The sequence below is a fragment of the Microtus oregoni genome, unplaced genomic scaffold (assembly GCF_018167655.1).
Source record: "Microtus oregoni isolate MIOR12 unplaced genomic scaffold, Mior012 000005F_ref0000423, whole genome shotgun sequence".
NCBI classification, from domain to species: domain Eukaryota; kingdom Metazoa; phylum Chordata; class Mammalia; order Rodentia; family Cricetidae; genus Microtus; species Microtus oregoni.
In genome coordinates, this window is record NW_024543064.1 from 750,462 (window position 1) to 766,001 (window position 15,540).

Here is a 15,540-nt window from a genome sequence, read left to right on the forward strand (position 1 = left end):
AGGCATAGAGTAAAAAAGGCCTGTTTATTACTGTAGCCAGCCTGTGACTCTGATCTTGTCCCTAGGACAGAATCTGTCTCAGGGTCTCAGGGCACCCACTTCCCAAAGCCAAAGTCCTGGTCCTTCTGCTGGGCAAACAGGAGACAGAGTGGTGGGTTACTGAGGTTGCAGGTCAGCTGGGCGCCTGGGGAAGGCCATTCTTGAGCAGTGCTGTGAGGAAGCTTCCCAGCTCTTCATCCTAGAAGAAAGGGAAGCACAGTTACCCACGGACAACCTAATGCCAAGGAAGTGAGGCCCCAGGCAAACCACTGACACCCATCCTTACCTGGTAGGTCCAGGAGACCAATAGCACCTTAGTACCAGGGTCCTCCGAGTGAGCAGCAGCCTGGATAAGAATGGACTCCACAGTCACAGAGCCATCAGGGAGGTGCTGTACACAGTGGTCCTTGAGGGTGCTGTAGAGAGGCATAGTAAGATCCCTGCCTCACCCTGCCTGTAGGGGTGGGGGCAAGGCCAGAGCGCACCTCTTGAGGTGACTGTACACACGTAGGGCTGTTTCTTGCTCTTTGCGTGTGTCCTGGAGGTGCACACGACAGGTAAAGCGCAGTTGGTGCTCAGCCAGGCCCAACTCTTTGAGGGCTTGCTCTGAGGATACCAGCCGGAAACTCTGTGGGGCAAGGGCAAGCTAGTCAGAGGAAGTAATGAATGCTACCCCCCCATCACTCTTTACACACTTACACTGTCTTTCATAATTAGTGTGCCATGCAAGAGCCGAGGCTTTTTGGCCTCAGGGAGCAGTCCTGTGAGGAAAGGAATACTGCAGTCAACACAAGCACCAATTACCTGCCTCCCTCGGCCCGTGTCCCAGTCTCCCCTTCATACCCTGCACCATCTCCCGCTTCAGCAGCCCCAGGGAGATGCCTACAGGAATGCTGGGGCTTGTGGGCAGCGTCACTGTCTCGCCATTGGCCGGCATGTAGCAGCTGACTCCTGAGGAGAGTGATACAGAGTCTCAGTCTAGGCTGGCAGCCTTGCCTGTACCATCCCACAGGCCATCCCTGCCCACCAGCTGCCTACGAAATTCCTGCTCAATCTTCTGCCTCAAGAACTCCATCTTCTTGGCCTCGCCATGCACCAGCAGCACACTCTCTGGCTCTGCTTGTCCCACCAGTTGCATGATACCCTTGGCATCAGCATGGGCACTGAATGACATGTATTCCACTTGCATCTTTACTTCCAGCTGTGGTGTCACAAGATGCAGGCAGTTAGCAGCAGCAGTAAAAGCCTGGGAGCCTTGCTGAGCCCAGGACAGGGAGGTACTCACCACCTGACGCCCTTCCATCTCCAGTTTTCGTTGCCCACTAAGGATCTTGTGGCCCACAGTGCCTTGCACACAGTAGCCAGGCATGATGACCTGAAAGCAGAGGTGGCCTCCCAACATAAACATTTCCTCTTGGGACAACCCCTGACCTGAATACTCAGTCTGGGCTGCTGCTGGTAGAACACAGCAGCAGCAAAGTCATTATGGGATTAAGAAACAGAAAGTTCAAGGGCCAGTCCTTCTGTACTCCAGTTCCCTAAGACAAGCCCCATCCACTTTGGGAATTGGCTCCAAGCCCTCACCATGTTCTTCTCATTTCCTGCCCACTTTCGGAAGATCTGCAGAGATTGGCCAGCATGCAGCATCCCAGGTGTGGCAAACACAACCTGCAGGATTGACAAGGGTCAGAAGAGTAGACCTTTCCTCCCAGGGCTGCAATAAGCACCAGGTTATTTCAGGAAAGGGGCTCTTTCCTGAAACCCCACGGGCAGGGATCCTTGAAGGCCAGATGAGGAAAAGCTGCATTGGTAGGGCCTTACCATGGGACCTGGGTTGTCAGCAAATGTCCGGTCAAAGGCTTTGATGTGCTTAAACTCAAACATGTTCCTCTGGACAAAAGTCTTACGTATCTTCTGGTTGGTCCAGGTGATGAAGAGCTTATAGTAGTGGTTGGCCTTCTCTGTCAGGCCCGTAGAGAAGTAGATGGGCACCTTCAGGTTCATGCGTTCCCTGTGTGTCCACCAGCCCAGTCAGTGCAGGGAGGACAGAGTTAGCCTGCAACCTGTAGCCCTGTGCCTTTGACTGCTATGGCCAGGGCTGAGTTCAATGTCCCTTGAACATTGTCCCCTGTGCTGTCTCTACCCTGATGACCACCAGGCCAGACCTCTCAGCTTATATCCTATAAAACAAACATGGGAGTGGAAGGGGTCCCCAGAGCTCATGTAAGGAGATCAGTAGTCCATCCAGTGACAAATACAGCCCACAGCTAATGGTTCAAATGTGATGTCCCAGTACATGCACAGTTCCGCCCAGGACAGCAGGGCAAACAGTACTGTATCCTGGACATACAGTACCCAGTGGTAGTCACTGCTGCCTTGACTTCTCCACAGTTCCACTGTGCCTGGCAGTAAGAGGAATCGTCTATGCAGAGCCTGTTCCATGCCTTCCTGCCCACCCTGGAATATTCCTGTTTGTACCTACCAGAAGGTCTCCAGCAGGATGCACAGCTCTTGTGCCCGGCCCAGTGCAAACACAGGGATCAGCACCTGAGGGCAGGTGAGGCTGATTCAGGTGGGAGCCACTGGCCACATTACCCTTCCCTGAACACAGCAAGTAGCAAGATGTTCACTATATACACCCTTGCTGGCAGGCTGAATGACAGCGTTCAGATAGCATTACTGCAAAGGGATAGCCAGACATTTAAGAACTACAGGGTTTTACACACACACACACGCCACACGTAGAGACAGCAGGAACTATGAGAGGCTCCTGAACAGCCGTTCATGGGATACAAACATGAGGGAATAGAAGACTCTGGAATCTGTCATCTCAGCACCAAATAAAGAGTAACCCCCACACCCAGAGACCCTGACCACACGGAGAGCAGTAAAGCCTGCTGGAGACCATACTGTGTGGCCAGAGCAGGCACACACCCAGAGTCGGCTATAGTCAGTACCTTCCCACCACGCTCCACAGTCTCATGAACTTTCTTCAGGAAATCTCGCTCTCTGCAGCGTTTGGAATCCCGGATAGTTGTGGCATACGTGGATTCTGTGATTAGCAAGTTGGGGCGACACTTGTCAATCCATGCAGCCCTACAACAGAGATAGAAATAGGCATAGTGGGTTGCTCATGGCTGCAGAATTGGGAGCAAAGTGGACTGTAGCCCCAACACAGCACATCTCTAGATCACCGTGACATGAGCCTTCTACACGGCCCGTCAAACATCGTGACGGCATACTCTTAGGGAGACAACAGGAGAAAAGAGCCTCTAGCCCAGACTTCCACAGGTACTTCCATAATGCATGGGAGGACCACGGAAGTGCTGAGCATTTAAATGCCCACTATGATGCCTCTTAGATTCCAGGAAGTTCCCACGGGGTGAAAGACAGGCCTACTCACCCCAAATGCCGGTCTGGGGTCATGTTATAATCACCCTGGCAAAGAAAATGACAATGAGGAAGGTGTCTTTCTACCCCAGCAGCTACACTCAAGCCAAGTACTTGCACTGACCGTGTAGACCACAGACTCTGAGCCCACTTTAATCTGGAACATGGCTGCCCCCAGTACATGGCCTGCATAGTATGCTTTGATTTCCAGTTCATCATCCACCTGCAGAAGAAAAAAATGGTCTCAGGCCTGCAAGGCAGGGAGGAAGCAGGAAGTAGATGATTACCTTAAGCCTATCAGTCCATTCCAGGTTCTCACAAGAAGTCTGGGGCTTAACCAAAAGCAACTACTCCTAGGGGTGGTAGCACAGTAAAAACAAAACCAGGTAAGTAAGGATCTAGAAGCCACTCCTCAACTAGACTAAGTATAGATAAAGCCACAAACACTACAAAAAAGAAATTCTAAAACTAGGAACTACAGTAACCCAAATTAATTCAGTAGGTATGCACACCTTTAATACCAGCACTTGGGAAGCAGAGGCAGGTAGATCATGGCCAGCCTAGTCTACAAAGCGAGTTCCAGGACAGCCAGTGCTACACAGAGGAACCCTGTCTTAAAAAACAAAACAACAACAACAAAAAAAAAAAACCAACAAAAAAAATTCAATAGGTCGAGATGGGTATTGTGGTACAAGCCCGTAATCCCAGCACTCTGAAAGCTAGGCAGGATAGTATGAGTTCAAGGCCAGTCTGGACTACACAGCAAAGTCCTACCTCAAAGAAAGAAAAGAACTGAAATAGGATTTAAAACAGTGAATAAAGTCAAGAGAATAAATGACTAAAATGTTGAGGAACTGCACATGGTTGCATACTATTGTTATCTCAGTTCTTGAGTTCTTGGAAGGCTGAAGCAGGAGGATGGAGAGTTTGAAGTCAGCCTGGGCTGTGCAGTGAGACTGCTTCAAGAAAACATTTTTTTTTTTAATCCAGTATGAAGCATAACACAAAGAGGGCAACGGAAGATTACAGTGAAAAGATCTAAAGTTAAGTTACTCAGAGCCCAGGAACATAGGCAGCAAGAATCAGATATCAAGCTCCTGTACTATGCCAGAAAGTGGACTCAGTTTGTCCTGCATTTCAAAGCTGGTGGGGAGTGTCTTTTTTGTATTTGTGGAAGAGGCAGTAAAACCATGAAATGTCACAGCATAAACTGCAGGGTGGCTGAAGAGTAGACTGACCAAGGTCCATCACAGCACAACCTGCCAAGGCCAAGGGAAAGCAGCCTAAACAAAAGGAGCAGAGAGTATCCCAAATGATACGGGTAAGATAACTATCATCCTGGAACTCTGCATCTCATGAAAAATGATCATGGAAGAGCTTCAGGGAAGACAAGACCACAGGAAGCAGAAGAAAGGGGGCTATGTTGGAGGGCACGTTCTGAACATTCCCTCCAGATTGAAACATTTGCTCCAGGAAAGATGAGCAGGCTCAGAGCCTCGAGGGGTAAACAGGAGGTAATGAAGGATCACATTCTAAAAGAAGACAAGCTTGGAAGAGTCTTTAAACTCCCCCACCAACAGTGTAAATGGGAGTCAATAGTTGCTGGAATTAGAGACTCACACTTTAATCCCAGCACTCGGGAGACAGGGATAGATAGCACATCTCTAACTTCCAGCCAGTGTTTTTGGGGTACCGGCCCTCAGGGCATGTGGGAGCTGACAAGCTGGAAGAGGCTGCTTGCTCTCTTGCTCTGGCTCTTGTTTGGCATGAGGGGAGACCGGGAACGGTGTAGAGACAGCATGGGATCAGCGGCGGTTTTAGCCTTTCTCTGTATTTTGTGAGTTAATACATCAGTTTTATTTACCTCTGTGTGTTCACACATTACCGGTCTACAGAGAGAGTTCCAAGACAGGACTACATAGAGACACCCTGTATCAAAGAACAAACAGACAAACAAAAACAAAAAAACACAGAAATCCCAGATGGATGAAAGAACAGAACCCAGTTTCTAAAATTCCAGCTGGCCAGCCTTCCAAAGGTGAAGCTGCCTGGCCCTCAGCAACATGCAGCTAGCCAGGCGGGTGGCAGGAACGCAGCCCGCAGCTCCATCAACAGCCCCCCATAATAAAAACTCTATTAAAAAGTTTATCTACCTACCTATCTGCTTCCCCACCTAATATCCTGGTTGCATTTTTTTGTCAACTTGACCTGAGCTAGTCATCTGAAACCCTGTTTCAAAAAACCATGTGGGTGCTGGGAATCAAACCCAGGTTCTGTGGAAGATCAGCCAGTGCTCTCTTACACTGAGCCTTCTCTCTAACCCCACCATGCACTTGACTAATGACTGAAGTGGGATGGGTCAGCCCACTATGGGTAGTGCCACTCCTGGGTTGTATTAAGAAAACAGGCAGCCAGGCAATGGCGGCACATACCTTTAATCTGAGCACTCCAGAGACAGGGGGATCTCTGTGAGTTTGAGGTCAGCCTGGTCTACAAAGTGAGTTCCAGGACAGGCTCCAAAGCTACAGAGAAACCCTGTCTCAAAAAAAAGGATGGATGGTAACATATAAAGCAAACAAAAATTCTAATAAGAAACAGACAAATCCACAATTTCTGGAGAATTTTGCTAAATTAAACCAGTCAACCAGTCACTTGACCCATACATATATTACCGTCTGGTACTGGGTACTCAGACAGGTCCATCTTGTCCTGTCTCTGCCTCCTTATCAAATGACAGGCCAAGATATCCAACGAGCTGCATACACCTCAGATCCCCCCCTTGGGAGGGGAGAGGACAGGCTGGCTTATGGAACATTGCTTGGGCAGAGCCAGGTGGGAAAAAGCCTTGATCACATAGCTCTGTGCACAGACATACAGACACACCACATATATGGCTAGACACTCGCCCATTGCTGTGTCTTGGTGACAGAACAGTGAGTTGAGGTGGCCTGGGACCAAGGCCCTACGGCCTTTCAGACTACATGGAGAAAGGGCTAAGGATCCTGACCTGAACCGTCTGGTGCAGGTGAACGGCTACCACCTTCTTCATACAATCTTTGATCATCTGAGAAGTGAAGAAATTTGCCTCGCCCTTCTTGTCCACTGCGATCTTGCGGTAGTCTTCCAACAGGATGGGGCAGATGGCCTGGGTGGGGTGGGTCATATAGATGGGCCCATCATAGCCCACCATCTCACTGAAGTAAGGGAGTGCCCCACAGTGGTCCAGATGGAAATGGCTGGGGGAATGCGACACTAGTCAGCCTGGAGCCGCTCTCCCAGCCAGCCCACTTCTCAGCCCTGTGCTCATGGTCCACTCATTGACCTAACATAGATCGCTATCATAAGATCTAAGATATATATCACTATCATATAGATCACTATCGTAAGTACAAGAGTCAGAAATGAATAAAGCACAAAATCTACAGTGTCCCAAATGAGCAGTCTAAACACCCAGCAAAGCAATATGAAAATTAGTAATTAAACCTGAATCGGAATAGGCATGGTGCACATGTATGTAATCTGAGCATTGGGAAGTGTAGGCAGCAGTAGGAGTTCAAGCCAGCCTCTGCTACAGGAGACTCTGCCTTAAAACAACAACAAAAAAAAAAAGCAGTCAGGTAGTGGTGGTGCACACCTTTAATCCCAGAACTCAGGAGGCAGAGGCAGGCAGATCTCTGTGAGTTTGAGCCCAGCCTGGTCTACACAGCAAGTCCCAGGGCAGCCAATGCTATACAGAGAAACCCTGTCTCAAAAACAAAAACAAAGCAGCCAGGCAGTGGTGGTACAGGCCTTTAATCCTAACACTTGGGAGAGCTCTCAGTTTGAGGCCAGCCTGGCCTACATAGTGAGATCTGGGACAGCTGGAGCTAGTGAGACCAACTTGAAAACAAATCTTAAATAAATAAATCAATCAGGTGTTGGCAATTGAAACAAACAATAACAAAGGGTTGGGAGATCACTCAGTTGGTAAAGTGTCTGCCTCATAAACAAAGGACCTGAGTTTGATTCCTAGCACCCATATAAAAAGCACATGTGCTTACACTACCAGTGCTGAGGAGGTGAAGGCAGGTACATCCCTAGGGCTTGCTGGCAGCAATCCTGGCCTAATTAGTGAACTCAGGTCTAGTAAGAGAGATTATCTCAAAAAAACAAACAAACAAACAAACAAACCCCACAAGGGCTAGCCAGGCATGGTGGTGCACACCTTTAATCCCAGAACCCAGGAGGCAGAGAAAGGCAGATCTCTGAGTTTGAAGCCAGCCTGTCTACATAGAGAGTTCCAGGACAATTAGGGCTGACACACAGAAAAACCCTGTCTTGGAAAAAGAAAAGAAGAAAAAACAAAAAACAAAACCACAGGGGGAAATAACACGTGAGATTGTCTCTAGCCTCCTATAAATACATACACAAACACACCATCTGAATCAGACAGTGACAAGTTGGTAAGTAAATAAAAGGCAGGCCAGTAAATACCACACTAGGATAAGGGCCACTATCTGTCCAAGTGGAGGCAAGAGAGAACTGAGTCAGCTCAGGGCAAAGCCTGGGAATACCCTTCCAGAAAGAGTGGGCCCGTCAACCCAAAGCAGGCAGGTAGTGAGTGATCCATGTCTAGAAGGGACCAAACACTAGAGCCTGAGTTACCAGGACACAGCTTACCAAGTCAGGCTGCCGTAGGCCAAAGGACACCCTGGCTAATGGCTGCAGGGTGGGTGTTGAGAGGGAAGCACTACAGTCAGAGGGCCCACTCGACTATGAGTGACAACAGGGACTGCGGAAGGGATGGGCCCGGGAGCACCTGGCAGTCATCTGGACAGACATGAATATGGGAGCCAAGGAGGATAGAAAGATGTCTACCCTTGCTAGCTCTACCAGAAAGAGGTAGTAGCAATCAGGGGCTAGGACATCAGTAACAGACAGTAAGCAACAGGAATTAGCACTCTTGTGACAGCAAAAGAAACAAGAGAAAACAAAGCTTGGGAAACCAGAGTTAGAGGCTGGAAGGGGAGCAGAGCAGAAATATAGCACATGTACTTAGCTAGTCAAACGGGAGGAACTAGTGAGAGGGTGTGATCACGGCTGCCGGGTGCTGCTGGGAAAAAGTCTCATGGGGTCTTCTAGGCCCCACACTTGGAAGGTGAAGGGCGCATCTTGGCACTGGCTACCCTGGCTAGGTCTGTACTTCCTAGGCTTTAATCATGAGACTCAAGGGCACAGACTGCATACACAATCATCTTCCTGGCTCTGAGGCAATAACGGCCACTTTGCAGAGTGAGCCACAGTGCAGCTTGGCTATTAGCCTCTACAATAGGGTATAAGGAAGGACATCACAATCCTGAAGAACCTACCTGATGATTACGCAGTCTAGAAAGTCAGTCAGCCGGCCACTCTGGGTGATGTAGGAAAAGTCTGGGAATCGCCTCTGATGAGACAAGAGAAGAGTTGGAACACAGCAGGCTACCCAGGGTCTCCACAAAGCAGGAGTGATGCACCCCAGGGAGTGACCCCAGCAAACCCTTACATCAGTGGGTTTACTACTGGCTATTTGTAACCTTGTGGAAAGGTCAAGCTACTAGATGACCTCACAAACAAATAGCAAGTAGTTAAGCCCAAAAGGTCCAATCATCACCAGCCTCGAGGAACCTCAAGAGGCTCAACTCAGCTGGCCCTACTTTTCAAGCATCATGTGACAGGGTCACCTGTCCCCACCCAGCATAGGTATATCTGTCCAGCAATGCCCCCACTGCCCACCTGCTCCATTTGTCCCCACTCTAAGGTCCCAGGAGTCACACGGCTAGCTAGAACATGACTAGAAAGTAGGTTGTGGCCCTTGCTGCCCTCCGAACCCCCCAAAGTACTCACATCATCATTGTAGCCCATGTGCATCCCACAGTCCAACATGACATTCTTGCCGGAAATGGAGACCAAGATGCAGCTGCGGCCCACATCCTGGCCAGCCCCTGCTCAAGAAGGGCAGGTGAGAGACAAGGCCAATGTCCCTCTCTCTTTTTCCCCAAGTTTCCTTCCCACACTATTGAAAGGACTGACCCCAACTGAACTCTGCAGGCCCTAGATACATGGAAACAGGCCCTTTCTCACGCAGGTACGGGGACCGTACAGTGGGGAGATACTCCCTTCACCACACTTTTCTGCACAGCTCAAAGCTCTAACAAACCACTAGCAGAACAGTAAGCACTGGCTGTGGTCCCCAACACTGAACAGAAGCAGCCACTACTCTGCGGAATATCACCGCTGTTTCCCCAGACCTTAGTCCAGGCTGCAAATCAATGAGACTTTCTTCTCTTGCATTTCTTCCTGAAGAGGCTGAGGCCTGGATCCTGAGTTTTAGTGTTGCATGGGGCCATACCCATAGGGCCTCAGTCCAGTCATAAAGAATCATGACTCTGACCAATAACTGGCCCCGGCACAGACAGCCCACTTTAGTCAGTGGGTAGCATAGGCCCCACACCACTGATCCCCTAGCTCAGCCTCAATGGGAGTTCCTCCCATGGTCTTGATGACTAAGTAACCTTCCCAACCATTCAGCCCACGATCCTGACCACACTGGACACAGCTATCTCCCCCACTTAGTTGTTATCTCCCTCGAATCTGGGTTCATAAGGAAAGATAAGATCCAAGTCTCAATAGGGGTCTGAGAACAACCAATAGTCTTGTTCCCATCTTGGATCCTAGAGTCTCCATCTGCAGACTTCAGGCACCAAGCACTATCAGTACCACAAACATCAGCCATGGTCCAGTCTGTTTTCCTTTTGTAGCCAGCCACAATGAGGCTGGGGAGGAGTTGGTCTCAGGTTCTCCTGCAGGCCCATTCCTACCTCTTCAAGATGTGTAACCCCTGAGGGAAAGATCTCCCCCCCCCCCCACCTCCAAGACAGGGTTTCTCTGTAGCTTTGGAGCCTGTCCTGGAACTAGCTCTTATAGACCAGGTTGGTGTCAAACTCAGAGAGATCCGCCTGTCTCTGCCTCCCGAGTGCTGTGATTAAAGGCGTGCGCCACCACCGCCCTGCTGAGGGAAAGATCTTAGGGTCCCTCCCCTTAATACCTCCAGCCCTGAAGTTGTCCTAGGCCCTGAGGCCCTTGAAACATTTATAGCAGGGGAATGGCTGCCCCCTTACAGGGAAAACCTGACACCACAGGAATCCACAGTCACACAAAGAATGCTGCCAGAATATGCTTTTTGGAATTATAAAGCCCGGTTCTTGGGCATTGGCAAATGTTCTTCCCAAAGCGACTTATGATTCCAGGAAAGAACAGACGCCTATACTGCAGAGATGTCAGGCATCGGAAGAGACAAAACTGAGAAGAAAACAACGGATATTACCTTGTCCGTACATCTCTGCACAGTGCAGACTTACATCCTAGGGGAACGAGGCAATTAAGCATGGAGTATTTTAGGTGGAGATTAAACAACTATGCCAAAAATGTCTTAACTGTGGCAGGAAACAAAATAAAAATTTCCCAGTGGGGGGCAGGAGTCAGGGAGCCGGGTCTATGAATATGCTTGATCTTGTCTGATCATGTAATCTAGTTAGTACTTAGATGGGATGGGGTAGTCAGGATGAGACGTTGGTCCTGATGAGGTCCTAATGATGCAGCGAATTGGGGAGACGAAGTTCTAACCAAGATGACCTAGGGATATGGATCATAGAATGAGCAGGTGCTTCCAGCACCCTGGCAACACATGCATAAAGAAAAGCCCAGGGACATTCAGGGAGGTTCTGGAATCCCAGATTTCAAATGGTTGTTTCCTCTTACACATCATACGTTGCTGTTAAGACTTTTAGGAGCCTAGGTTTTTATTTTCTACGATGAACAAACATACTTTCTAAAATTCGGGATAAACCAGACACAAAGACTGAACTGAAGGGTGATAGCAAGCAACCTGGGCACCATAAGCAGGTAGGAGAGGTGAAAAGAAAATCAAAAGTGAGAAGAAGCCCGAGCGCAGGAGTCTTGAAGCAGCAATACACACGCAGAACAGAAAAATCTCCGGACGAGTTCTGGGGCTGAATTTAACACCACTGACAAGCTAAATACAAAGGCAATCAATGCCTGCCCGAGACCCATTTCACCTCACAGCCACCTTGAGCTTCAGGGTCTCCTTTACGTCTCGCCGCTAGAAGCCTAAGTCAGAAGCTGGGCCTCCGTAATTAATATCGGACCCTAGGACCAGGAATCAACCCCATCTCTCCAACCCCGAGACAGGCAGACATTGGGCGCACAGCTGATGGAGGGCTGATGGCTGGCTGTATTGCTAGACTGCTATGTGGGGACCGGCCCGACTCGCCGGACGCCGCAGAAAACGATCAGACCTGGACTCACCCAAGGGCGTGACTCTTATTTCAGGCATCGTTCCCACAGCCCGCGTGCACCGCCCGCAGGGAGGCCTTAGAGCTCCGCGAGCGCGGCTCGGCGTCCACAACAGGCAGCCGAGACTCCCACACTCACACTGCGCAGGTGCAACCGCCAAGACGCCGACTTCCTGTCCTCGCGCCGGAAACGCGGGCCGGTCCGTCGGGTTCTAATTGGACGACCAGCAACCAATTGGGATGGCGCGGCAGCGAAGGGCGGGGTAGGGGCTGAGCCCCTGGGGCTGCAACTCAGGACTTGTGCCCAACCGCAGTCTTCGAGCTGCCTCCTAACAGGCTGCGGGCGTGGGACAAGCATGGGGACGCCTACCTGACAAGATCCAGGCCGCGGAGTGCATCTCCATAGACAGCCGGAAGGGACGCTCAAAGACTTGGCTCCCACAGCAGCCTCATTGTAGCTTTCGTCAACCCTTTCCATCACCGGCCTCGGTCCCCCGCCACAGGAACCCGACCCAGGTGAGATTTGCGGGCCTCTCTGAACGGCCCTAGCTCCCTACTACTCCTGGGTGTGTTTGCTGTGTGCTTGTTTATGGGGCCTCCAGCCGGGCTATCCACCCTGTCTAGCTTAGATGTGCCCTGCTTCACCTTCCGGAAACTGATGAGTCTCCCTCCCTTCCTGTTCTTTCCAATGTACCACGGACAGCTCTAAGGGGCTACCTGGCTTCTGATATAGGCTCTGGGCAAGAAGGCCTGGCTGTAGGATTGTTAGATGACCAAGAGATGAACTGTAGGGCGCCTCAGAGACTGTCTGCTCAGTGGGCAGTGCAGACGCTAAGAGAGGAGTGTGTGGCAAGACTCTGGCTGTCGCCATCTTTCTAAGGCTGTCCCTGACACCTGAACACAAGGTGAGTCCATTTCCGGGCTCAGGGTCTGGAACTTGTGCCGGGCATCCAGTCCAACCCATGGGGCCATATCACCGCTCTGACAGCCTCGCTCATGGACCGGGAGACATGCAGACCACATTCCCAGAACTGAAGGACTGAGTCATAGGACTGTGAAGGAAAAAAAAAACAAAACTTGCACACAGATACCCCTGATAAGGATGGGAGTTTTTTGCTTTGTTTTGTTTGCGGGGAGTGGGGGGCTGATGGTACAGCGGTTAGGACAGGGATCCAGCACTAAGAGACACAGGAACCGCCAGAACTGGTGGTGAGTATTCATGCAGGACGTAGGTGAGATGCGACCATGTCTCACAGGGCTGGTCCTGGACACCAAGACAAGGTTCTTAGGGTACGAGGGAAGGTGGAGGGTGGATGCTTGGAGTTATCCATTCAAAGTATGAGCACAAAAGGAGCATGGGGCACAGGCTTGTAGTTCTAGCTACTCAGGAAGCAGGAAGATTGAAAGTTAAAGGCCTAGTCAGGTGTGGTAACACATGCTTTTAATCCCAGCACTTGGGAGGCAGAAGCAGGCAGATCTGGATTCAAGGCCAGCCTGATCTACACAGTGAGGTCCAGGACAGCCAGGCTAAAATAAAATAAAAGATTAAAAAAAGAAAGTTAAAGGCTTGCTTGCTTAGGTTATTCCCTGCCCAGCATACAAGAAGCTCTTAAGCTCAGTCCCCACACCTGAAGATAAATGTGGGAACTATAATGTTTGTGGGGTGACTATAAAAATGCCTGCAGAATCCAGAGCCCCGCCTTACCTTAAGGCCTCTGTCCTGGATCCCTTTCAGAATGTTCTCTGAAGCTGGTGGGAGGACTGAGAGCAATCCTCAGGTGTGGTAAGACCTTTGCCTGAGCTACCCTGTTGTTTAGGGATTGCATACCATTTCAAGAGCAGGAGCGTCCATCTGTCTGTCTAGCAGATGCCAGCCCACAGCCTCCACTTTAATTTGGGGACTAAAACCTTGATCAAGGAAGGGAAAGCCCTGTTCAGTCACCCTTCCCACTCTCCACGGGGAAGAATCGCTTGCTTTTTTGGAGTCCCAGTTTTTGTTTTGGTACAACTTCCCATCAGAATGCTGCCCTGATATGGTGAAGTCCAGGTGTGGCCAGGAGGACTATGCCTACCTTTTGGAAACATTCCTCTAATGTGTGGAACAGGTGCTCTAGGAAGAGAAGAAACAGAAAAGCAAGAAGCAGTAGGAGCTGCAAACAGTGTGGCCATGGAGTCTCAGGTCAGGAACTGACCAAATTACTAGCTGAAGGGCAAAGAACAGCTATGTCAAGATCTGTGGGTACAGGATCCATCAAGGGCACAACAAGGTCAGATTGGCTTACAGGAGAGCTTTCAGCTCCTGAGGAAGGCACTCAGGTAAAGGGGTGATTCTCAGCAAGCCGTTTCAGCACCTCACTTCTTTCAAGTCTTCCCAACCCCTTCTTGAGAAAATGAGCCACGCTGAGATAAGCCAGCATGATGACTACACATTCTGTGTAAAACTATTTCAGCTCAATAGAAGATGGGTGACCCAGAGTCAGATTTCAACCTCAAAGTCGTCCTGGTCAGCTTCAAGCAGTGTCTTACTGAAGATGGACAAGTGCTGCTGGACCATTACATCACCAGCTGGAAGGGGCTAGTCAGGTGCGTTTCCACGTGGAACCCCTGCATCCCACAGGGCACAGGGACGTGGGCACAGTTAGCAGACAGTTTCCATAGCCTTCCTGCCCCGGCCTCCAGACACATCCAAGGTAAGGTCTCCTGTACTACAGGCTGGCTGGCCCTCTAGGTAGGGCCTCACACTTATACTTCCTTGCACAGGTTTCTGAACAACCTGGGTGCCGTCTTCTCATTCATCTCCAAGGACGTGGTCTCAAAGCTGCAGATAATGGAAGGTCTGAGGAACAGCCCACAGTGTGAGCACTACACCAGCTTACAGTCCATGGTCGCCTACGAGGTGGGCAACAAGCTGGTAGACATAGATCGCCGCTCACGGCCCCGATACCCTAACTCGGGCTGCCGGACTGTGCTGCGCCTGCACCGTGCTCTGCGCTGGCTGCAGCTGTTCCTCGAAGGCCTGCGCACCAGCCCCGATGATGCTCGTACCTCCACACTCTGCAGTGATGCCTATAACACCACATTGGCTGCCTATCACTCGTGGATCGTACGTCAAGCTGTCACTGTGGCTTTCTGCGCCCTGCCCACACGCAAGGTCTTCCTCGAGGCCATGAATGTGGGCTCCTCTGAGCAAGCAGTGGAGATGCTGGGAGAGGCCCTACCCTTCATTGAGAATGTGTATGACATCTCCCAGAAGCTCTACGCTGAGCACTCCCTGCTAGACCTGCCCTAAGGGTGCTTCCCCTACTCAGAACTGGGCTTGGGCAACCTGGGGCCTCTCCCACAGCAGTGCTTTCTGGATGCTGCTATCCCCCTGAAAGCTGGGCTTGTCGAGGGCCACGGGCTGTGAAGAGAAAGGCAGCGGCAGCTGAGCCAAATGAGGTGGGTGGTAGCTGTGCTCTTGGTCCAGGACAAGACCATTGAACTCCATTTTCGTCCTCTGCTTCAGTTATGTGTGTGTTCAGTCAGGCCTCATTGAAGTTGGATGACCCATGGAGATGATGGGGGAGGAGGGCCGTGTTCTACCTCCTATGTGTGGGATTTGGAGGTTCTGTCTCCCCCACAGTCAATATGCCCGACTGGTGCGTATCCTACCTAAGACATGGCATTCATGCCAGACACACAGCCCTGGGCCTGCATGCCTGGGTCCCCTTCATATTCCAGAAGCTGTCCTTGGGTAAGATGAGGCTCCTTTGGCAGTGACGTGAATACCAAAGACCCCTTT

At 50.6% G+C, this 15,540-nt stretch overlaps 2 protein-coding genes across 4 annotated transcripts; one reads left to right on the forward strand and one right to left on the reverse strand.

Annotated features, from left to right (window-relative positions):
* Positions 1-5: 5 nt before the first annotated feature.
* On the reverse strand, positions 6-11,901 carry LOC121448049 (integrator complex subunit 11). The gene is made up of 17 exons (XM_041651656.1): positions 11,773-11,901; positions 9,292-9,389; positions 8,778-8,851; positions 6,437-6,665; positions 3,554-3,652; positions 3,443-3,477; positions 2,997-3,135; positions 2,522-2,586; positions 1,861-2,050; positions 1,624-1,707; positions 1,325-1,414; positions 1,078-1,240; positions 883-990; positions 739-800; positions 525-667; positions 326-455; positions 6-238 (listed from the first exon to the last, which is right to left on the reverse strand). Exons 1-17 carry the CDS (start codon positions 11,798-11,800, stop codon positions 173-175), a joined length of 1,803 nt encoding a protein of 600 aa, XP_041507590.1. The 5' UTR covers positions 11,801-11,901; the 3' UTR covers positions 6-172.
* A 93-nt stretch (positions 11,902-11,994) lies between these two features.
* On the forward strand, positions 11,995-15,245 carry LOC121448258 (ceramide-1-phosphate transfer protein-like). 3 transcript variants are annotated; one of them, XM_041652123.1, is made up of 5 exons: positions 11,995-12,275; positions 12,463-12,664; positions 13,865-14,075; positions 14,210-14,342; positions 14,520-15,245. In XM_041652123.1, the coding sequence occupies exons 4-5, from the start codon at positions 14,221-14,223 to the stop codon at positions 15,046-15,048; spliced, it is 651 nt and encodes a 216-aa protein (XP_041508057.1). In that variant the 5' UTR covers positions 11,995-12,275; positions 12,463-12,664; positions 13,865-14,075; positions 14,210-14,220; the 3' UTR covers positions 15,049-15,245. The 3 variants fall into 3 exon arrangements, with proteins under 3 accessions (XP_041508057.1, XP_041508056.1, XP_041508055.1); XM_041652122.1 differs by lacking the exon at positions 13,865-14,075 and having other exon boundaries at positions 11,996-12,275; XM_041652121.1 differs by lacking the exons at positions 12,463-12,664; positions 13,865-14,075 and having other exon boundaries at positions 11,997-12,275.
* Positions 15,246-15,540: the final 295 nt, after the last annotated feature.

Bases quoted from the DNA above. Each gene is read 5' to 3' on its own strand.
- LOC121448049 (XM_041651656.1), bottom strand. From the start codon at position 11,800: ATGCCTGAAATAAGAGTCACGCCCTTGG. The intron at 3,653-6,436 runs GTCAGGATCCTT...TTTCTTCTGCAG, and splicing joins ACCTGCACCAGACGGTTCAG to GTGGATGATGAACTGGAAAT. The intron at 456-524 runs GTGCGCTCTGGC...GCCTCTCTACAG, and splicing joins GTGTACAGTCACCTCAAGAG to CACCCTCAAGGACCACTGTG.
- LOC121448258 (XM_041652123.1), top strand. From the start codon at position 14,221: ATGGGTGACCCAGAGTCAGATTTCAACCTCAAAGTCGTCCTGGTCAGC. The intron at 14,343-14,519 runs GTGCGTTTCCAC...TTCCTTGCACAG, and splicing joins AGCTGGAAGGGGCTAGTCAG to GTTTCTGAACAACCTGGGTG.